Source organism: Panthera leo, chromosome A2, assembly GCF_018350215.1.
Source record: "Panthera leo isolate Ple1 chromosome A2, P.leo_Ple1_pat1.1, whole genome shotgun sequence".
Lineage (NCBI taxonomy): Eukaryota > Metazoa > Chordata > Mammalia > Carnivora > Felidae > Panthera > Panthera leo.
Genome location: NC_056680.1, coordinates 2177217 through 2200916, shown reverse-complemented (window position 1 = coordinate 2200916; position 23700 = coordinate 2177217). Strand labels below are relative to the sequence as shown.

Genomic DNA, 23700 nt, shown 5'->3' with positions numbered 1-23700 from the left:
GGAAAGGGTCGTGTCCGCCTCTTCGGAAGAGAGGGGACTCCAGCAGGCTCTTGCCCTTGTTCCTTCCAGGGCGAGAGCTGCTCCCATCAAGCAGCCCTGGAATCTGAGTGTCCACAGCATCCTGACATTCTGGTTCCAGTTCTTGGAGCCGATGATGAGGCATAATCGTCTTAGAGCAAGCCAAGCGTGTGTCCTCCGGTCTGTGTGTTGTCCGAGCGAATATTTCACTTTTCAGTCTGTACAGTACTGGTCTGCTCAGATCTGTCTCAGTGTAAATATCCCAGTAAATGGGGTGTGTGTAAGTCCATGTCAGCTGTTGTCCTCACCCTCTGTTGTGACTCAGGGGTCCTAGGAATGGAGTGCAGCTCCCCGCCTGTCACCCTTCATCCTCCCACACACGTGGGTGATGATGGAGCTTTGCAGCAATAGAGTGTGTGGTATGTTTCAGGCCTCTGTGGTCTTTGAGGATGTGGCTGTGAAGTTCACCCCAGAAGAGTGGGCTTTGCTGGATCGTGGTCAGAGGAAGCTCTACAGAGATGTGATGCTGGAGACCTGCAGGAATCTGTCCTCCGTGGGTAAGGATGGCTCCATACCTTCCCTGGTCTTTTCAGGAGGAGGAAGAAAAGCTCAATATTTGCAAATCACATGAGACTGTCCATAGAATATCCTTAGGACTTTACCAAATACTACTAGAACTAATACATGGATTTAGTAACGTTGCAGAACACAAATTAATATTCCAAAATCTGTTCCATTTCTATATTTACTACCAGAACAGCAGAGAAATTAAGAAGACAAACCCATATTCAGTTACTTCAAAAACTACAGGATACTGTCCTAAAAGTAACCAAGGAAGTTGAAAGATTTGTACTCTGGCAGGTATAAAACATTTAATGAAAGACATTGAAGATGACACAATAAAGGGAATGCCACACCTTTGTCATGGATAGTATGGACCAACTGTTTTGCAAATGCCTATACCATGAAAAGCGCTCTACATATTCAGTGCAATCCCTATCAATATATTGGTAGTAGTTTTCAAAGAACTATAGCAAGAAATTCTAAATTCTGTGTGGAACAGAAAAGATTCCAAATAACCAAAGCAGTTTTGAGAAGGCATACCAAAGCTGAATAAAACAGTCCCAGATTTCAAACTATACTCAACAAAACAGGATAGTACTGGCACAAATCCAGACACCAACATCAAGGCAACAGAATAGAGAGTCCAGAAATGAACCCGTGTTTATACGGTTAAAGAGTCTCTAAAGAAGGAGCAGAGAATATACAATGGGGAAAAGACTGTCTCTTCAATAAGTGGTGTTGGGAAAATGAGGCAGCTACTTGTAAGGAGGTGAAACTGGGCCAGCTTCGTACCCCTTACATGAAAGGAAACTCAATATGGATTAAACACCTCGGTGTAGGACCTGAACCCATACACAGCTTAAGACAAAACAGAGGTGCTAAACTCATGGACATCAGCCTTAGCAGTATTTTTGTGGACTCATCCCTTCAGGTAAGGGAAACAAAAGGAAAAATAAAAAATTGAAAGGGGAACATAGCAAACATAACAGACATTTTCCCACAGAAAATAATAGAGGTGGCCACTTGGCACATGAAAGGCTGCTCAGTATCACTAATCCTCAGGGAAATGCACATCAAAACCACCATGAGCTGTCCCCTCACAGCAGCCGGAATGGCTAGTGTCAAAAAGACAGGAAATACGAGTGTTGGTGAGGATGTGGAGAAAAGGAAACTCCTCGTCTGTGGGGTTTAAATGGGTGCAACCAGCTTGGCAAACAGTTTGGAATTTCCACAATAAAATGAAACACAACAGTACCATGTAGTCCATAATTCCGCTTCTGGCTAGTTCACCAAAGAAAAAAAGCCAGCACGATAAGACGTGTGCACCCTCTGGTTCACCGGACTGTTACTCGCCGTACTCAACATAGGGAAGCAATGCAGGTGTCCTTCAACAGATGAATGGATAATGAAGATGTTGTATCTTCATACAAGGGACTATCCCTCAGTAATACAAAAGGGACGAATTTGTGACGTTTGTGACAACATGGATGGACCTAGAGAGTATTACACCAAGTAAATAAGTCAGACAGAGAGACAAACAAAACAGGTTACTTATATGTGGAATCTAAATGACAAAATGAACAGACAACAGAAAATAGGAACAGACTTAAAACCGTAGACAACAAATTGGTGTTTGTGGGATTGGAATGGGATTGAGAGACAGGTGAAATCATGGAGGGGATTGAGAAGGACAGATTTGCACTTAATTGAATAAGTCATGGGAAGGAAAAGTAGAGCACAGGGAATATGGTCAATAATTTTGTAGTTTTGTATAGTGACAACAATTACACTTCTTATGGTGAGCATTTTGTAATGTATGGAATCGTTGAACCCCCATGTTGCACACCTGACACGAATATATAGGTCAGTATGCTTCTACCAAAAAATGAGTGAGTGAATGAATGAATGAATGAATGAATAATAAAAAGTCCCACAATTATCAGTCATCATGACTGTGAAGACCAAAGTTAGGCCCATCTTCCAGATTGCTTGTTGCCCTTCAGATCCTCCCTTCTGCTGAGCTCTTTTCAGGGTCAGGGCAGCAGCCACACACACACCATCTAATCTCCTAATGGCAGCTGGGGCAGTGCAGGCAGCCTCCACTGAGGGCCCATGTGCCTTCAGAACAGGCCAACCGTCAGGTGGACCAGGTTCTGGAGAAGGGATTGGCGTTTGGACACATCCATTAGAAACGTGACTCAGTCTTTGTTTGAGCAGGGTGATGTCTGCCAGTCACCTGTCCTCCCTGTTGGACTTTTCATCCACCGTAGCTCACGTGGCCAGTCTTTCTGTCTTCCTGTAGAGGCAGGGTGTGGATGTGTGTATCTTGCCCAGTTCCTTCCTAACTGCCTCTTCTAATAAGTCTTATCTCCACATTAGTCTGCATCTTGTTTGAAATATTTCTGAATGAATGGGCTGCAGGTTCAGACACTTTCTCTATTATTGCCAAAGTCCCATGTCCCAAAGGTCCTCAGAAGTTTTTAGTCCCATGACTGTTCTTCGTGATGAAGTTCATTTACATTTCGGGATTAGTATGAATAGAAGTAGACATATGGTCTGTTTTTTAACCCTATGCATCAGGTCATTTCCACGAAATTCAACTAGGCTCCCAATTCTTTTTTTTTTTTTAATTTTTAAAATGTTTTTATTTATTTTTGAGACAGAGAGAGACAGAGCATGAGCAGGGGAGAGGCAGAGAGAGAGGGAGACACAGAATCTGAAGCAGGCTCCAGGCTCCAAGCTGTCAGCACAGAGCCCGACATGGGGCTCGAACTCATAGACTGTGAGACCATGACCTGAGCTGGTCAGACGCCTAACCGACCGAGCCACCCAGGTGCCCCCTAGGCTCCCAATTCTTATAGTTTCTCCCAGTCAAGGTAAAATGAATGGATCAAAGACTTAGCAGAATTCTTTGCAGAATAAGCCTCTGAGTGAAGAGAAAATACTAATGTTTACAAAAAATGATTCCTGTTCTGTGTTTGTAGAGAAGCAGAAATTTCACAGCAATGGAGATCTGACCCGAAAGCAAGAAGGGCTTTTGAGGTGAGTGACACTTGTAAGGGAGTAAGGGAGGATGTTGGGAGGATGTTGGCGATTGTGAGACTGACCTGAAATTAGAGAGCAGCTGTAAACCTAGCACAACAATGGTGTAGTCAAAATTTTCACAAGAAATTTTTATAAATTTATTCTAGGTATTGATCATGTGAAAAAACATTGCGTTGGAAAAAATGGTCAGAGAAAACTATATGTACGAATCCCAAAGTGTTATGACTCTGTTTGAGTTGTCAGCCAGAGATTATGGCATAAGCATGATGGGTTTTAGGCTTTTACCATTTTGTAACCATGCAGACAGTGCCACAAACATCACTATTCATTGACAGTGGCCATTATATAGTGCAATAATGATTAACAAACATCAATAGATCATTAATTAATAAAGAGATAGTTTCTAATCATCATTTCCTAACCATGTACCTTCCTATTTTGAACAGAAGTCCTTTGGTGGAGAGTGTCTGTGAACGTATTGAAGGAGATCAATGTGGAGAAACCCTGAACCCAATTACAAGTCTTACTGTGCATGAGGGGTGTCCTACTGGAGGCAAATCCTGTGAATGCACTAAGTGTAGAGAAGCCTTTGCAGATGGTTCCTTCCTAGAGAAGCCGCGAAGACCTCACCCACGACTCAAACCTAGTCCTGGTGAGGAGTGTGGGCAGGCTTGCAGCTCTGTTACGAGCCTCAACACTCATGTGGACACAGACCTTGTAGAGAAACCCTGTGAGGGTCAGGTCACCGGGAGAGCATCGGAGACATATGCGAAGAGTCTCCGTAGTAAAAAGTCTATAGAGTGCAAGAAATGTGGGAAAACTTTCACTTGCACAGCTTCCTTTAAACGTCATGTGCAAGGTCACTGTGGACAGAGAGTCCATGTGTGTGACACGTGTGGGAAAACCTTCGTGTATCACTGCTACCTTACACGTCATGTGAGAATTCACACTGGGGTGAGACCCTATGAATGTCAGGAGTGTGGGAGAGCCTTCGGGTATAAGTCAAGCCTGCAAAACCATGTCAGGACCCACGCTCGGGAGAAACCCTATAAATATCAGCCGGGTGGGAAAGCCTTCCCTGGTCAGCATTCCTTTCGAATACCTGAGAGAAAACACACAGGGTATGCACCCTTTGAATGTAAGGAGTGTGGCAAAATTTTCAAGAAACGTCTACATTTTGAATGTCACATGACCACACACAATGTAGTGAAACCCTATGAATGTCTGGAGTGTGGCAGAGCCTTTAGGCATCACTCAGACCTGCGAGTTCATATGAGGACACACACTGGGGAAAGACCCTATGAATGTAAGGGATGTGGGAAATCCTTCCGGAAGTATCATCATATTAAACGTCACATGGTTATTCACAGTATAGTGAAACCCTATGAATGTAAGGAATGTGACAGGGGCTTTGGGGATCAAACACACCTGAGAATACATATGAGGACACACACTGGGGAAAGACCGTATGAATGTAAGCAGTGTGGGAAAGCCTTCAGATATCAGTGGAATCTGCGAGGACATGTGACAACACACACCAGGGAGAGACCCTATGAATGTCCGGAGTGTGGGAAAGCCTTCAGGTATAAGTCATGCCTACAAGAACATGTGACAACACACACGGGGGAGAAACCCTATGAATGTCAGGAGTGTGGGAAAGCCTTCAGGTATAAGTCGTGCCTGCGAGAACATATGAGGAGACACACTGGGGAGAGACCCAATAAATGTCAGCACTGTGGGAAAGCCTTCCTTCGTCACTACACCCTCGTACTACATATTATGAGAAGACACTCAGGGGATGGACACTTGGAATGTAAGGAGTGTGGGGAAACTTTCAGGAAGCATCGACCTTTTGAACGTCACATGACCACACACAATGTAGTGAAACCCTATGAATGCGAGGAGTGTGGCAAAACCTTCAGGTATCACAGAGACCTAAGGATACATGTGCGGACCCACACTGAGGAAAAACCCTTTAAATGTCAGCACTGTGGGAAAGCCTTCCCATCTCCTTCAAACCTGGGAGTACATATGAGGACACACTCTGGAGGGAGATCTTACGAATGTCAGCGGTGTGGGAATGCCTTTACCTCTCCTGCTAGCCTGCGAGCCCATATGAGGACACACGCTGCGGAGAGACCTTTTGAGTGTATCGAGTGTGGGAAAGCTTTCAATCAGCTGCAAATTTTTCAAAGTCATTTGAAAACACACAGCACCATTAAATCCTATGAATGTAAGAAGTGTGGGAAGGTGTACAAGTTCTCCTCGTCTCTTCGAGCGCATATGAAGAAACACCCTGGGGAGAGACCTTGACAGATCACTGCTTCCTTCAAGAACATGTGAGGCTGCACAGTGGACAGTAAGCCTCTGTATGCAAGGACTCTGCTAAGACCTTCCAGTGTCCCAAAGTCCTGGGCAGAACCTTATGAATGACTGCTGTGTGGGAAAGCCCTCAGTTGTCCCTCTTCCCTTCGAGGACCCATGTGAACTTAAGCACCATGGAAAAGCCTTTGGGTATCCCAGGAGTCTGTGAGCACAGACACACTGTGGCATAGCATTTATTCTCCCTTAAATTCTTACTGAAAATGCGAGCCAGTACAATGGAGATGATCCTGAATGGACACAATTTTGGGAAAACTTCAGGTATAGAACTTCATGTATTTTGTTCATGAAAATTCAGGCGGGAGAGAAATATTTTCATTATTGTGAATATGGTTTTGAGTTTCCAGGTGCCTCTTCCTTGATTGGGATCCCAAGTGTATGAATTCCTAGTTCGTGTCACTGATGTTAACACTGATGGTTTTAAGTGGCCTTCTTTGTCCTCTACATCTGTGTGACCTAGATGTTGTTACCTCAGACTTGAAGTAATCACACGGTTATGTACATGTCTCTTTCCCATTACAATGTCTTTTGGACCCATAGGTGATAAAAATGTGTCTATTGCTGGTGTGTACATATAACTTTATATACTTTTACAAAGAAAATTTATTGAGTTATACATTCCAAAATGTTCTTGTTACATTATCATGATATGAGACTTGTATTTTCGAAAGTTCTTTTCTGTCCTCTGTTGTGAAACTGGAATATTCTCATTTTGTGTCTACTCTACTTTTCTGTCCTTATTATTGGGTGATATATTTTCATATCAATTCTGTCTTTTTATTCAGTTTTTTGAAAATTTTAAGAAATGTTTATTTTTGAGAGCAAGAGAGTACACACATGGGGGAGGGGCAGAGAGAGAAAGGGAGATATACAAACAGGCGCCAGGTTCTGAGCTGTAAATGCAGAGCCCAGTGTGGGGCCCGAACCCATGAACTGTAAGATTGTGACCTGAGCTGAAGTCATAGGCTTAACCGACTGAGTCAACCAGGTGCCCATTTTTCTTCAATTTTCAAAGTTGATACTGGTTTTGTGTTTCTGGGAGTCATTATTAGTGTCTTCGGTTGATTTTCTTCTAAATTATGACTTAGAAGAACACCCCTTTGAACCATAACTCAGGTTTGCTTTTTTTTTTTTTTTTTTCCACGAGCAGTGACTGTGGTGGAAATACCACTGGGGTGCTTTCCTCTGGCCCCGAGGAGGTAAAGTGTGGAATGACCAGTACCCTTAATATCAGCCACATCAGCCAGCCAAAGTATGCCATCTGATAAATTCTGGACATAGGAGCCTCTTCATTTTTATCCTTATTAGAGATAAAAACACTTCATTGTTTCCATAACATTCTGCAGTTCTGAGGTGCCCCAAAGACATTCCAGCTATGGGACGAAATGTTTTTGGTGGTACCCTTGGCTATGTATTTGGTCATGCAATGGTGCATAACATCCTGTTGGGCTGGACGTCGAAGGGAAAAGTATTGCTGCTTCGGTGCCTTTAAAAGGATTTGTAGGGTATGTGATTGACTAGGTCAATAGAGCACGGTATTCTTGGTCTTGGATTGTGGGTTTGAGCCCCACATTGTGTGTAGAGGTGAGGTAAGCAAATAATAAAATGGAATCTTAATGGGCAACTGGGTGGCTCAGTCGTTTTAAGCGTCTGATTTCAGCTTAGGTCATGATCTCACAGCTCGTGAGTTTGAGCCCCGCATTGCGCTCTGTGCTGACAGCTCAGAGCCTGGAGCCTGCTTTGGGTTCTGTGTCTCCCTCTCTCTTTGTTTCTGTCCCACTAGCACTCTGTCTCTGTCTCTCAAAAATAAAACGTGAAAAAATGAAAAGAAAATAATAAAATGGAATCTTAATTGGAAAAAAAAAAAAAAAGGATTTGCAAAAGTATGGCCAAGGTAATATGATCCTCTCTGGCTATAGGTTTGGTCCTGGTGTTCTTTGGAGGTCTTTCACAAAGTCATTATCCTAGAGTTATTAATGTACTACAGTCATGTTAACGACAGTCTTGCGTATGCAAGGATTTAAAAAATTGACCTGAAGGGAAACAACCATACAATCATAATGTACCTGGTATTATGACCAAAAATGCATGAGACTTTCAACTAAGAATTGTCTCATGAGAACTAGCCAGACAGATTTAACACCCCATAAGTGGAAACGCATATTTTGATAAAATCTCTCAGCCAATGAAAAGTAAAGAGAATTACATTCATTAGTATACATGTGGTTTAAAAATGATTAACGAGTTTTCTTCTGGGCAACATGCATACAAACTTGTGTTTGACTAAACAAATGCACACCGTTTTTAATCACAATATAAAAAGTGAACAGTTACTGAATTCTTGGCTTGAAGTAAGAGAAATCTCCCACATCCCGCCTGAGATATGAGGAAGGTGCTCATTTCTCACATGGAAGGATACAACAGCACAGACACTCAACAGGGCAGTAGAGGGTCAGAGTCCCATGTGGTTTTTAGCTGTGCCATTATATCTGTTGTCCTGGAATCAAGATGTCTGGCCTTCCACAATCACTGAGAGAATGGGTGCTTGCTATACAAATGATATGTTACACATACTCAAGACTGTCATTAAGGAAGAGGGAGTCAAAGCACCAGAGAAATTCAAGAAGCGTGACAGTTTAAATCAGTGGCTCGGGGGACACAGTGGGGCTGGGTGGAAAACTCAAAGCTGTGGCTTTCTGACCATGGCATCTGATCCATATTTGGGGGGGGGGGGGTCATAGAGACATGAGTGGAAGGCAAGACTGCTAAGAAAATAGGAGGGGAAAAGGTTAGTGTTTGGTTTGGTACATGCTTGATTAACAGGCTGCTAGTAAGAAATTTGGGCTGCAGGTTGTTGGCAAATAAGCCCCTATGCATTTGTCCATCTGTATGGTGACCCCAACACTAGACTAGGGCATCTTCACCTCTACTTTCAATACTCAGGCCACCAGTGAGTTGTCACCTAGAACCACGAATATGGGGATTCTGGGAAAAGTGGCTGTTAGCCTTATCCACAATGAAATAATTCAGCAGAACCATAATTATCTACGTAATTTTATTGACCTTTCACAGTCGCATGGAAAAATGGAGTACAGTGAAGGGACAAAAGGAAAAGGTATATGGAGATTATGTATTTCTTACAAATACATATAGTCTGAAATGGGTATATTTTAGAGAGATAGCTGTATATATGGTCAAAAGATCTAGGAAAACAAAGCAGTAAAATAATGATTTCAGGTAACACTGGAAGTCAATACCTAAATTCATGACAAGGTATATGCAGTACAAACATACACATACTCGGTTCAGTATTGTACCCCCCACATTTCATATCCACGTGGAACCTCAGAATACAGCCTTATCTAGAAATAAACTGTTTGCACATGTAAGGAAGATGAAGCCACACTGGATTAGGGTAGGTCTTCCCCCCAGTGATGGATGTCCTTATAAAACCTGGAAATTTGGACACAGAGGCCTGCACTGAAGACAGAGCTTGACCATGTGAGACAGAAGCAGGGATTGGCATGATGTGTCTACCGGCCAAGGAATGCATAGGGTTGTTGGCAACCACCAGAAGTGGGTCAGATTGTCCCTTAGAGCCTCCAGAAGGAACCAATCTTGCAGACAACTTGATCTCAAGCTTCCAGCCACCTCAGTTGTGACACCACAAATGTCTGTCCTCTCAGCCGCCCAGTGTGTGGCGCTGTTACAGCAGCCCCAGGAGAGGAATGCATTCTGAAGCAGGGAGGGGACCTTGGATATCCGAGGGACAGCTGGAAGCCACTGTGCCTACAGCAGAGTGAGGGGGCAGGATAGGGTGGGTCGCATGCACTGGCTGACCAGGAATACTGACTTTGGTGGTGGGTGGTGTGGACCTTCATGAAGAGCTGTTGGGCCACCCTCACAGGACCCCACCGTTACCATGACAACAGCAGGACGGTGACGTTGCAAAAGCTGGTGGGTCACACTGGGCTGGCAGCAGTGGCAATGATGTGGAGGTTCGTGCGCAAAGAGAATTTGAAGTTGGAGCCATCAGAGTTGCCTGGTTTAGAGGTGGGCTGAGAGAGAGTCAAAGGAGACTCCATTGTTTTGTTCAGGAACAACTGGTATGATGGCGATGCATCCACTGAGATGTGGGTCCTCACGTGGACAAGGTCTTGGTGGAGCAGGAGGCGATCACTCTGTGGCCGTCGAGATGGAGTTGAAATAGTGCAAACGAAAGGAGAGGACAGGTGCGTGGGGGCTCCGTGGGTTGGGTGTCCGACTTCAGCTCAGGTCACGATCTCGTGGTTTGTGGGTTCGAGCCCCCCACGTCGGGCTCTGTGCTGACAGCTCGGAGCCTGGAGCCTGCTTTGGATGCTGTGTCTCCCTCTCTCTCTGCCCCTCCCCGACTCATGCTCTGTTTGTCTCTTGTCTCTCATAAATGAATAAAGGTTAAAATTTTTTTTTGTAAATGGAGAGGATAATGTCTTCAAAATGTTAATGGATTAAAAAAATAAAACATTGAAAAAATGTTAAATCATTTTTCTGTAATTCAAAACAAATTTGCATAGGAAGTTATTGGGATCTTTGGTTTCATGTGGATAAACTGGGGACCACTGAAACAGCTGCAAGTCGTTGAATCAAGTCAGGAAAATTGCTGAGCCTACAAGGGCAACACAGTTTAATACGAATGAGTGAAGTGTAAAGTGCAGAAGTCCAAGCATTTTGGGGTGCCTGGGTCAGTCAGTTCCCATCAAGTCCAACTCTTGATTTTGATTCCAGTGGTGATCTCACGAGATCAAGCTCCGCATTGGGCTCTGCATTGACAGCATGGAACCTGCTTGGGATTCTCTCCCTCCCTCTCATTTTGACCCACCCCTGTTGCTGCTGTCTCTCTGTCTCTCAAAATAAATAAACATTAAAAAGAAAGAAGTCCAAACATTGAAACAAAAGAGATTTGATTTAAAATGGTACAAGCCTTTTGATTCTGCTTACATGCAATATGAACCTGGAGAAATTGTGCACACAGGTGATGAAAGTAAGGAAGCAAAAGGAAATGAAGTGTTCAATGCTGAGTTGTTGGAGCCCACAGGGAGGCAGGGTGCGTTTTTGGTCAGAACACCAATTCAAGTAGGATGTGGGATGCGGTGGCCACCTTTCTTGTTCATGTTGTGATGTCATTAATGCTCGTTGTTTAAATTTTATGTTAGGTGCATGTTTTGTGCATTTTTGTTCATGTATAATTTCCAGTAGAATGCTCAAAATCAATGACCGCTACTCACCCCAGTGCCACATTAAAAAAAAAAAAAAAACTATGTAAAATTATCTAAGTAGGCAGAGAAAAAGTATTTTATAGTATTCAATATTCATGCATGACAAATATTCTTAGTCATTTAGGAATACATAAGAACTTTCAAGTCATTCCGAAGGACATCTCCAAATACGGTTTATGAAGGAATACATATGTATGTGTTACGAGTCACTTGTTGAGTAGAATTGTATACACCTCACGAATTCCCAGCACTGCAGTCCCCTTGAACAGCATTGTAGATCTCCCAGCCAGCGCCAGGACAGGCGGGTGTAAGGATTACAGTCAAAAAGAAGGAACATGTCTTGTTTCCTACCCAAAGGAATGTGTATACAGAACATCACCAACATATCAGGGTAACCAGAGAAAAAATAATTAGAAGGTATTCAGGATGACCTTACATTTCTGCTTCTATTCACTATGAAAAAGCAAGTTTGAAAAATGACAGCCAGTACAAATGAGAAATGAAGTTACTATTCACAAATCAAAACAACTCTCATGAAGAGGAGAGAACCTTTTGTAAAAAGTGTACAAATATTAGTCTTTGAGGTCAAGACACCAAAACAAATGCAAATGTGGAGCATGTTCTAAGGAATGAGAAGCAGTGTTGCCACCATATCAATACGGAAAGAGGAGCTGAGTCATGACAATTCCATCAGTACTATAACCAAGCTTTTCTTCGCACTTCACAAATGATACTTTTAAGTTTTATAAATAGGAACAAATGTTCAATAATAGCCATCCTTTTCTATACAATGCACTGCAAGGACTTAGCCTAGAATGATCAATCATCAAGAACTTGTATGTTGGAAAATAATGATGAAGGTATGGATATATAGAAGTACATTCACATGGGAATCAAAGGTCATCATTTAAATCAGAAACTCCATTACCTTAAACTCCATGGCCTTGCACATTAAACTGTCTAGGGACATGTGTGTTATCAGAGCATCTCAGTTCCACGCCTTGGAAACATCTCTGCTGAGAATTCCCAGCCCTGGGGGCCTCTCCTGGGGAACCCAAGAGTGATAGAAACACAGGAAGAAATCTTCATCAACTTGCATTCAGTAAGGTTTCTTAACTGTGACAGGATAACCACAGGGATCACAAGAAACAGTAGGTAAATGAGGCTTCAGCAGGATGAAAGTCTTTTGTGCATCAAAGGTCATTACCGAGAGATTGAAAGGACACCCATAAAATGGGAGAACATCCTTGTAAGTGGCATGTATAAGATTTTATCCTGCAGAATACACAAAGAACCCCTATATCTGAATAACAAAAACTTGACCCAATTAGAGAATGAGGAAAACCTTCAATAGACATTTCTTAAGATGACGCACAAATGTCTAATAGACACATGAAACGATCCTCCCATCAGGACGATGCGAGTCAGAACCACGATGAGATGCCACTTCCCACTCACGAGGACGGCTAGGAGCCAGAATCCAGAAAAGAAGCGGCGGCCAGGATGTGGAGAAAGCGGAACCCTGTGCTTGGCTGGTGGGAGTGTCAGGGCAGCTGACGTGGAAAACGTTTGGTGGTTCCTCAAGAAGTGAAACACAGAACTGCAGTGTGACCCAAGTGTTCCAGTCCTACATAAACTGAAACAGACACTCAGATGTGTGTACAGGAATGCCAGGAGCAAAACTGTGCAGACCCCGCAAAAGAGGGAAACGTCCCAAGTGTCCCCCAATGCGTGGATGGATGAACAGGGTGCAGCATAGACACAGGACGGACGGTGATTCACCCCCAGAAAGGAATGAAGGACAGACACGTTCTGCAATATGAGTGAATCTTGAAACAATTATGCTGCATGAAAGACACCAGACACACCAGGCCCCATAGTGTGAGTCTATTCATATAAAATATGCTGAATAGACAAATCTGTAGAGACATAAAGTATTTCAGTGGTGGCTGGGAGCATGGTTTCATGGTTATTTTGGCTTTTAAATTTGTTTTGAAAAATGAACGCACACTTTTAATTAAAATGTTTTTTTGAAAGTTTTACATTAAACATTTTTTAAAATGTTTTATTTACTTTTGAGGGAGAGTGCCCAAGTCGGGGAGGGACAGAGAGGCAGGTGAATAGAAGATCTGAAGCAGGTTCTGTGCTGACAGCAGCAAGCCAGATGGGGGTTTCAAACTCACAAACTGAGATCATGGTCTGAGCTGATGTGGGAAGCTCAACCAACCGAGCTGCCCCGGTGCTCCTGTGCTCACACTTTTAAAAGTAAAATTCAGGTGTTCTTTTATTTTGTATGTTCGCAGAGCTGTCCCACATGAATACACCATCTGAGGAAGGAAATAGAGCCTGGTTGGTTCCACATTCACAGGGACTGACTACAAACTCCCATCTGCCGGGTCTTTCCTTGCAGAATATAACGCACACCTGGTGTCACACCTGTGGCTGTTCCTGGCTGGGACCACAGGGTTCCACGTCCCATGGAGGGGGGCACGTCAAAGGGTCAGGTCAAAACCCAGGGAGACCTTGCCTTCCAGGTGGTGACGTCACCATTCACTGAATTGTTCTTAAACACAGGGGACAAAGGGCACCATCACCCTGCCCCCTGCACCTCGAACACAAGCATCAACTAGCCCTTCTGTTTAGTCACGTGCCCATCCGGCGCTGGACAAGGGAGACTTCGCGGAGAAACTGAGTCAGACTCCCGGGACAGGAGGATGCAGGCGGGTGAGCGGGCCAGGAGCGCATTCTGCAACCTAGGGGCACAGGGATCGGACCGTGTGTATTGCCAGCCTGCCACTCAGGGAGCAGGAGGCAGGACTGGGGATGGGGATTGGGCACCTGCTCAATGTGGGGCCCCAGGGGCCCGGAATTACCGTCCAATCAGAACACAAAGGCCCGTTTGGAACACCATCCAATGAGGTCGCAGGACCTGAAGTATTGCCCAATCCGGGCAGGAGGGCCCGGGAACCATCCAATCAGGCCCGGGGGCGGGTGCAATCCCACCTCATGGACGTGAATCCGCGTTCCCCGCGGGCTCAGGCTCCCCTTTGCAGTGCTCGCACACGCCCGGGGCCGCAGTGTCGAGTGGAGGACGCCTGGAGACCCCGGAGCAGAGCCTCGAGATGATGAGTCCGGCCCAAGTGAGACCCGGAGGGGCTCGTTCCCACCGGCTGGAACCCCCGGAAGGGGCCGCGGGCCCGGGTCTCCCAGACCCTGTGGCTCCCATTCCGAGTCTCCACTTCTGGTCGTGCAGTGGTGTTCCAGCGTCTGTCTCGTCTCCTTGAGTGTCCCGGGTTCCTGACCCGAGTCTCCTCTCTAGGCCGTGGGGTGCGTTCCCTAGTCCTGTCCCTTTCCTGGTGCATGTCCTGTGGATCCCCATCCGATTCTCTGCCATGGGCCGCGGGATGCCGTCCTGGCCTGCTGTCCCCTCTCCTCCTTGAGTCCCCGGGTTGCGCCCAGATGTTATGCCACAGGGTGTGGTCCTAGCCCGTGTCCCCTCTCCTCCTTGATGTCTGACAGGATGTGTCCAGATGTTCTGCAGTGGGCCACTGGGTGCAGTCCTGGCATCCTGGCCTCTCCCCTTGAGGAGACCCCCAGGGTCCTGTCCCAACTCTTTGCCTTGGGCCAGGGATGGTGTGGGTGTTCGGTGTCTCATCACATGCCCACATGTGTTCCCGGGATTTTCCATCCTGAGTCTCTGCTCTAGATTGCGGGTGGGTTCCTGGTGTCCTGTCCCTTCTCCACCTGTGGGTCCCAGGGTCCCATCTCAAGACTCTGCTGTGGGTGGGGGGTGGGTGTCCATAGTCCCATCAAATCCCTATCTGACGGTTTCCCTGTGATCAGCTGAGTCCTACCTGGTGAAAGGAGTCAGGACCACCACCTCCAGGGGTAGTAAAGCTTGGAATGAGGATCAGGGGACTCACAGTGGTCCCGGGAGAGAAACTCAGATCGAACTAGGCTGAGGACACTTTAGTGCAAAGTGCTAACAAGAACCAAGTGTAGTCTCAGGGATCCTCCAGCATCTTCAGTGAAATGGGACCAGGTTTTGCTTTTCTGTGTGGCAGAGATGAGCAAGAAAGCCCATTGTCAGGATCGGGCCCCTGTGGTGAAGGAAGGCTTTGTTGGCTCAGAGTGTGGGCCACCCACAGTTCAGGGGCCTGTGGGGAGGACAGTGGCCTGGGTAAAGTTTTGGTAGGAAAGGGGTGTTGTTGGACAGAGTCAAATGAAGAATCTGAATTGAGTAAGGAGAGTCCTGTATTGAGAGGAATGATTGCATAGGCTGGGTGTGGGGGGGGGGGGGATAGGCACTGTTGCACTGGGGGCAGGGGCCCCCAGTAGTGGGAGTGGGAGCAGAGTTGCTGTTGTGTTAGGGGCAGTGGCTGCATCAATGGGGAGAACATGGTGAGCATAAGACCTGCAAGTGTCTGAAGGGAGGAGAGGAGGAAGGAAAGGAGGCATAAGCAGGTGTGATGCTGACGTGATGGTTCCTTGAGGCCAGCCTGCTCCCCTGTCCCCAGGAGGGGCTGTGTGTGGCTCAGCCTGAGAGCAAGCCCACGTTCAGGGGTCTGGAGGAAGGAGAAAGCCAAAAAAAGTGGGACCAGCAAGCATTTTGTGCCCTTTGGTCAGCGGGACAAGCAGCTGAGCTAATCATGGGTGAGGCACAAAGTATGGATTTGAGGGAGGGTCTGCATGTGGCCCTGTCATGCATGAACAAGAGGGACTTCTCTGTGAGTCTTCTCCTGGTCTGATGGGGAAGAGGGGCCCTCTCTGCAGCTTGCTGAACACTGAGACAATTACCTGAGGCTATGTTGGACACTTAATTGACAGAGCTACCCACGCACCCCTAGATTACCTTTTTTTGGTTGTTGTTCTGTGAGAAAACTCTTCCATCACTCAGGTCATAATCACACATGTGATAAGTTCCTCTCTGTGTTCTATTTGATTCCATGACAGTTAAATCCACATTACTTTGTTAGTGTCCATGAAGTTGATGAGGGAAATGATTCATTTTTTTCTCTTAGTTAACCAGTCTTCTCTGGACCGTGTGTCCACGTGTCCCCATCTCTGCTGCTGCCCCATGGCACCTGTTGGGTGGACATCCACTTCCGAAAATCAGGGGAGCCTCTGCATGCATTCCCTTTTATCCATCAGGGTTTTTGACTGTCTGTGTGTTAATGCCAGTTGTTCCAGTTAGACCAAAATATAGCGAGGATCTATCTTTTTTTTTTTTTTGACCTCCAAAATGACAAGACAGAGGAATTCAACTCAAAAGAAAGAACAGGAAGAAGTCATGGCCAGGGATTTATTCAGTACAGGTACAAGTAAGATGTCTGAGCTAGAATTTAAAACAAAAATTATAAGGATATTAGCTGGGCTTTAAAAAAGCATGGAAGACACTAGAGAATCCCTTACGCCAGAGAAGAAAGAACTAAAAACAAGTCAGGCTGAAATTAAAGTTGCTGTATCTGAGATGCAAACTGAATGGAAGCCATGACAATGAGGATGGATGAAGCAGAGGAATGAATCAGTGATATAGACGACAAAATTATGGAAAGTAATGAAGCTGAAAGGAAGAGGGTAAGAAAGGCATTGAATCAAAAATGAAGACTTAGGGAACTAAGCAAGTCTTTAAAGCATATTAATATTCGTATCATAGGAGTCCCAGAAGATAAAGTGACAGAAGTGCTTTCTCTCTCTGTCTCTCTGTCTCTGTCTCTCTCTGTGTCAAAAAATAAGATGTGCTGTACACAACGGGATATTTCTCAGCCATCAAAAAGAATAAAATCTTGCCATTTGCAGTGACATGGATGGAACTAGATGTATTATGCTAAGCAAAATAGTCAGAGGAAGACAAATACCATCTGATTTCACTCATGTGGTTTTTAAGGAAGAAAGCAGATGAATATGTGGCATGAGGGGGAAAGAGAGAGGGAAACAAACCATAAGAAATGCTGAACTCTAGAGAACAAACCGAGGGTTGATGGAGGGAGGTGGTGGGGAATGGGCTACATGGATGATGGTTCTTATGGAGGACACTTGTGAGGAGCACTGGATATTGTATGTAAGTGAGGAATCACTGAATTCTACTCCTGAAACTAATATTGTACTGTATGTTAACTAATTAGAATTTAAATAAAAACATTTTTTTAATGAAATAGTGTTTTGTAAAGAGGCACACATAGTTTCTTGAAAATATTTGGAAGTCTGTACAGGTACCCATTAAAATGCGTACCAAATTCAGTGTTTCAGAATTATGACTTCCTAATCTAATTATCAATAAAACAGGTTTGGGGAGATTGGAAGTTCCCCATAAAGGCCACTGTAGTTTTAAATTACATTTGGTTCTATTGGTTCATTTTGTTAGAAATGCACATTAGGAGAGACCTTGGTTCCCAAACCTAAAACTGTCCAGGGTTCCAGTTGGGGGTTCCTGCACAGTGCTTTGATGACTGGAATCCATTTCTTAGTTGTTTTCTCTAGAAAAATAAAAGTTTCTAAACACTGGTTTCTACAGGAGTAGCCTCTTTGCAGAAGAAATCAGACTGAAGTCGAGTGCATTTCCAACAGGCACAGTTCCAAGGGGAACGGTCCGGTTCTGAAAGGTAGTCAGAATAAAAGCCAAATGGGTTCTTTCAGAAAGGACAAACCCATAAAACAGATCTGAAATAACCCTGGACAGCATAGTCACAGAGTGTGGCTGTGATCCGAGGACAAAACTTACATTCCATTTCAGGTTGTGGGAAACCATGAGCTCAGTGGGCTCTGTGAGACCTGCACCTGTTTGCTCACGAGCTCGGAGTGGTTTGGGTCTTCCCTGGGTCCACTCGTGATCACCAAGTAACGTTAGCCTTAAAAAGAAAACTGTCTTTGTGACCATCCTAGTGAGTGTAAATGGGTCTCTGCTTGTAGTTTGATGAGCATTTCCCTGATGACTGTCTAGCATCTTTTAATGAATCTATTGACCATTTGCATATCTTGTTTGTAGAAGTGTCTGCTGAAATGTTAGGTGTGGACTTTTCCTAGCTGCCCCTTACCTGGGTGAGGAAGTTCCCTTCTGTTCTTGATTGGCTAAGTATTTTTGTCAGAAAGGGTGGTGGGTTTAGTCAGATATCTTTTCTGTATCTGTTGACGTGATCATGGGGTTTTGTTTCTGTTCTGTTCATAAGGTTGATAACTGCTGTTTTCTTGCTGAACCAACCATTTTATTGGCAGATAAATCCCACTTGATCAAGTTGTAGAATCCATTTTACATATGACTAGATGTGGTATCAGATGAATTGGCTCATAGAGTAGGTTGGAAGTGTCTGTACGCAGTTGAATTTTGCATATGGATCCCTGATGATTGGTGACATTGAGCATTGTGTCATGTGCTTTTGGCCATTTGTATATATTCCTGGGGAAAATACACTTACATTCTTTGTCCATTATTTAGTTGTATTATTTGCCTTTATGTCTTTTTTTATTGTTGTTATATGAGTTTTAAAAAACCTGTTTAGGGGCACCTGGGTGGCTCAGTTGGTTAAGCGTCCGACTTCCGCTCAGGTCACGATCTCGAGGTCCGCGAGTTCGAGCCCTGCGTCGGGCTCTGGGCTGATGGCTTGGAGCCTGGAGCCTGCTTCTGATTCTGTGTCTCCCTCTCTCTCTGCCCCGCCCCCGTTCATGCTCTGTCTCTCTCTGTCTCAAAAATAAATAAACGTTAAAAAAAAATTGAATAAAAAACCTGTTTAGATCACAAACCCCATATCAGCTGTGTGACTAGCAAACCCACGCTGCAGCCCCAGAGGAAGGGGTGTTTCCTTCATTGTAACTGATGTAGCTGAGGTTCTGCATCCTTAGATTTTGAGAACATGTCTTTGTTAAGCAACTGCTGATAATTTTATCATAATTGTTTGCTCTTTATTTCAATGATGTGGTGTCCTGTCATATTGCTTCAAAGATATTCTGTGTGTGGGTTCTGATTCTTATTCAGTTCAGTTTTATGAGCTTGATGATATGATATCAAATACCTGTATTTTTGAAAACAACAACAAAAGACTTCTTTTCATGAATCTTGTTTAAGACCAAACTCATATTGCAAGAGTATCACAAAAATCACTGTAAGTTACAAAATAAAACAAAGAAATGGTGGGGCGCCTGGGTGGCTCGGCCTGTTAAGCATCCAACTTCAGCTCAGGTTATGATCTTGTGGTTTGTGAGTTTGAGCCCTGCATCGGTCTCTGTGCCGACACCTTGGATACTGGAGCCTGCTTTGGATTCTGTGTCTCCCTCTCTTTCTGCCCCTCACCATTCTCACTCTCTGTCTCTCTCTCAAAAATAAATAAACATTAAATTTTTTAAAAGGCCCCCTCAGAAATGGTCATGGCTAAAGATTTGATATGAGACGTCAATATAATGTAGCTGACAAGGAAATCTGGTTAATTCTGTGACACCTAGCATTTTAATAATTAGAATGTCAAGCGATGACATTATACCATGGCATATTAAAACTTTATGGATTATATGTAATTTCTAAAACAGTTATGGCATTTACCAGTGAGGGAAAGCTTTCAGCCAGTTGCAGAGTTTTCAAAGTCATTTGAAAACACACAGCACGATTAAACCCTGTGAATGTAAGAAGTGTGAGAAGGTGTACAAGTTCTCATCTGTTCGAGTTCATATGAAGAAACACCCTGGGGAGAGAACTTGACAAATCACCGCTCCCTTCAAGAACACGTGAGGTTGGGGGCACAAGGGTGACTCAGTCAGTCTCACTCGGTCTCTCCCTCTCAAAAATAAACATTAAAAAAGATTTTTAAAAATCCCAAATGACAATAAAATAAAATCTTTAAAGAAAATAAGGATTTGGAATAGCACACCCAAGCTAATATTTACCACTTTGATCTTTTTTAAAAGACTCATCAGTAAACTATGCAAAATCTTTACTGTTTAGAGGAGTGGCATGTAAATTGCCATGGGGAGTCAAAAGGGGACGTGTCAGCATTAAGCAGTCCTGAGGGGTTTTCTTTGGATCCAAATGAGGTCTGGTTCCACGATCAAGTGCCCTAAGCGTTGGTCCTGAGTTTGAGCAAACTGCAGATTTTTGAGGCTTTATGTCCCTTTAAAGCCAAAAGTTGCAACAGGTACACGATGTCTTCCACTGGGGGGAAACAGACAATGAAACTACCTGCGTACTGTAACTAAGTAGAGATGCGGAAGACTCTCTCTCCTCCAGATCAGCTTTAGTGGTTTGTGAAACGACAGGAAGACCGTCAGTCCCTGGGGCACGACTGTCCAGTGTATTTCTGTGCCTCCAAGAGAGAGCAAAATCTCGCTACACTTACCAACTGGAATAGGAAAATCCTCTGCATAGATAAGTCCCAGTGAAGAATTTGTTCTCAGGGGCAGTGGGTGTCTGTAGCCAGTGGGGGTTGGGAACAACGGTGTGGAGGGAAGATGTCATTGACTTCTGATGGGTCCAGGACGGACATCCACCGTCAGCCACTGGATGTCCTCACAATTAAAACAGAGGTGTTTCAAGGACTACCACAGGGCATCAACACCACCTGAGCCTTCTAATCTTCCATCATGGGCTTGATGCCCTGAACAGCCTCCATAGTTAGAGAGTATTTATCACATTGTGCCAAGAGGGCTTGGAAATTATAATGTTATCTTCATGGGAGATGCACTGTAGATTCTGCCAATATCAGTGGAGGATTTTGCCCATAAAGAGCATGGAAGCCGATCCAGTGGGAACAAATGACCTGTGTTCCCACCCCCTGCTGTAGTGCATCAAAGACAGAGCATAGAAGAGAGGACCCGGGGTCACATATTTCCTTGGTTGGAATTTTGATTACTACCTCCAAATTCTAGAATTATTTGGCCATGTTGAGGGAATCAAAATCTGGCAAGACACTTTTATAAGAAATATCAGCCCCATAAATGAATAGAGAAGTAGAATAGAGAAGGACAGGGTGAGTATCTCTCAAAGGGCCTAGACAAAAGGCTCAGAGGCAGGAACCTGTTGTGATATTTTAGGGTCCCCCCACTCCCCCACTATTGAAACACTTTTAGTCCTTCCAGTCAGGAGCTGTGTTACAGCCGGGGGTTGGGCACCAAGAGTGTAAGACAGAGACTCATTCCCAGTGTGGAGGTGATTCCACAAGCTGAGTCAGAGGGAGGACTGGGAAGAACCCCTATGATTCCCTGGAGCCCTGTCACTGGGGATGAGGAGGACATTGGAAAGGCCGGTTGGAGGGATACAGATGGGCCGACTGCTTATGTTTGTAAACAAGCTTTTCTCCAACATCCCGGCTCTTTGTAATGATAGCAGAAACTACGTGTTTTTAAAATTTTGTTTAGAGAGCTTTCATACGCTGTCAGTAAAAATTGAGAATTTTCTTGAAACGCACTTTGGAGTCCGTTGTCATCATCCTGGAAATGCTCATCAGGTTGTGATGTGCAAGGCTGAGTTTTGTTCCCCTCCCCAGGCTTAAGGGAAGAGGGCATCGCTCAGTATTTCCAGTGAATGTTCTGGCATCCTGGCCAACATGTAGGTGTCTGATTCCCCAGTACTCTTTAGGGTGTTCCCACTGGGCTAGCTTCATCCAGTGTTTGGCCTGGCCATCTCCAGCAAGCATGTGATCCAACTGGTATAAATCTGAGAAACCAGGGTGGTGAGTTTGAATAACTGTTAAATTCTTCAGCAAACCACTGGGGATCCTCAGTCGCTTTGGGAAAGTCTAACTCTGGCTCCCTGTTCAGCCTCTGACCATCAGGCTTTATCTTAGGCTTTATTTGGACCCCCACAGGGGCGTGTTTTAACAGGTTCAGGAGAGCAAGGACTGGGGAGAGAATCAGAGGAAAAGGACCTTCACTGAAAGGATTAGGAGGAGGGTGGGGGTACACAGGTGGCAGGGAGGGAGCAGAGGGAAGAGAGGAAGGGGGCACTGATGGCCTGGTCTGCACTGGAAGAGGCGCCCACGTGTCTGGAGACAAAGAAGATGGGGAAGGAGACGGAGACTCGGAAGCCATTTAACACCTTTCAGTGGTTTGTCTCTGATCATTTAGAAACAGTGTTTTGCAGAGAAGGGAATTTACATTCTGATAGTGTTTGGAAGCTTCCAAATACCCATTAAAGTAGGCATCCCATCTGTTTTTGACAATTATAGGGTCATGACTGTCCAATTCAATTTTGATAAGAGTCATCTAGGGGAGATAATTCCTGCTGAAGTGAGTTAGAACTTTAGTTAGAAATTCACGTGGGGAGAGACCACAGTTTTTAAGCACAAAACCTGAGGGGACCACTGAATGGGGGCTGAAGGACTCACAAATTTTGATGACTGGGGTCCAATTCCACAGCTTTTTCTTTAGAACGAAAAGAGCATATCCTAAGAAACCCTGTTTCAACAGGAAAAGACTGGTTCCAAAAAGACATGGTCCCAAGGCCCACACAGTTCCAGGTAGGAACAGTCTGAGTCCACACAGGAGTAGGTCTGAAGGCCAGCAGACTTCTCATGGGCACAGCTTTTGATGCCAAGTAGGTCAACCTTAATTGTCTGGCATTTTACAAGCAAAACCGGATTTATTGGGAATAGCAAGGATTGCAAATCAGGACACACAAGAAACGGCAAAACCGTGGGCAAGTTCAGAGGAGAAAGGAGAGGATGCTCTTTTATAGGGAACAGGAGAATTGGGGTGGAGAATTGGGGTGGGTTGTTGTAAAGAAAAGGCCCATTGGGACAAAAGGGGTGGGGTGGGGGTTTGAAGATGGTGCCTCCTCATCGGCTGGTCTGTGACTGACTCTCATTGGCGGGGCTGTGACCGCCTCTCATCAGCTGGGCTGTGATCCCCTCTCAGCTGGTCTGTGTCTATCTCTCAATGGCTGGTGTGCCTCTGTCTCATTGGCTGGAGTGTTGCTGGTCGGAGGAAAGTTTCGTCCACTGCCACTGCTGTTTTCATCTGCAGGGTCCACAACTGACCAGGGTTGGACGGGAAAGAGGTTTCTGCTGGCCTCATGCCTTCATTTTAGGAAGGGTTCCCTTTTGTATTTTCACAAGACTTCTAAACTTTGACTTTTTATTTCTGTTGTGGTTTTCTCTAATTCCTTTACAACTATCCTTTATCTCTAATTCCTTACAACTATCACCTTTTGTTTGTAAAAATGGCATTGTCACTCCTAATGTTGAAAACCTAATTGGTGCTTATGTAATGACCTTGGACAAAGAACACCAGGAGTCACGATCTTGCAGCTCAAGAGTGTGGGAAGGGGAGCCAGACACACGCGTATTTCTTGCTTGTCGGTAAACAACGAGAAGAAATAGTGTTCACAAAGCCAATGAGAACGACAAACACAGCCTCAGGCAGCGGAATCTGGCCTGGCGCTCAGTACTGGGCTGTGGCTTTCTCTCCTTGAGCAGAAACCATGTCACCTCGCCCTCAGACAAGGCACTTTCATTTC

General features: G+C 44.8%; 1 protein-coding gene across 1 annotated transcript in view; it reads left to right on the top strand.

Annotated features, from left to right (window-relative positions):
* LOC122213773 (zinc finger protein 77-like) overlaps nt 1-23700 on the top strand; it is a 46518-nt gene that overhangs the window by 5146 nt on the left and 17672 nt on the right. The window contains exons 2-3 of the mRNA XM_042928008.1: nt 449-575; nt 3567-3624. Coding sequence (XP_042783942.1) covers nt 449-575; nt 3567-3624 — 185 coding nt within the window. The remainder of the gene's footprint in view (nt 1-448; nt 576-3566; nt 3625-23700) is intronic.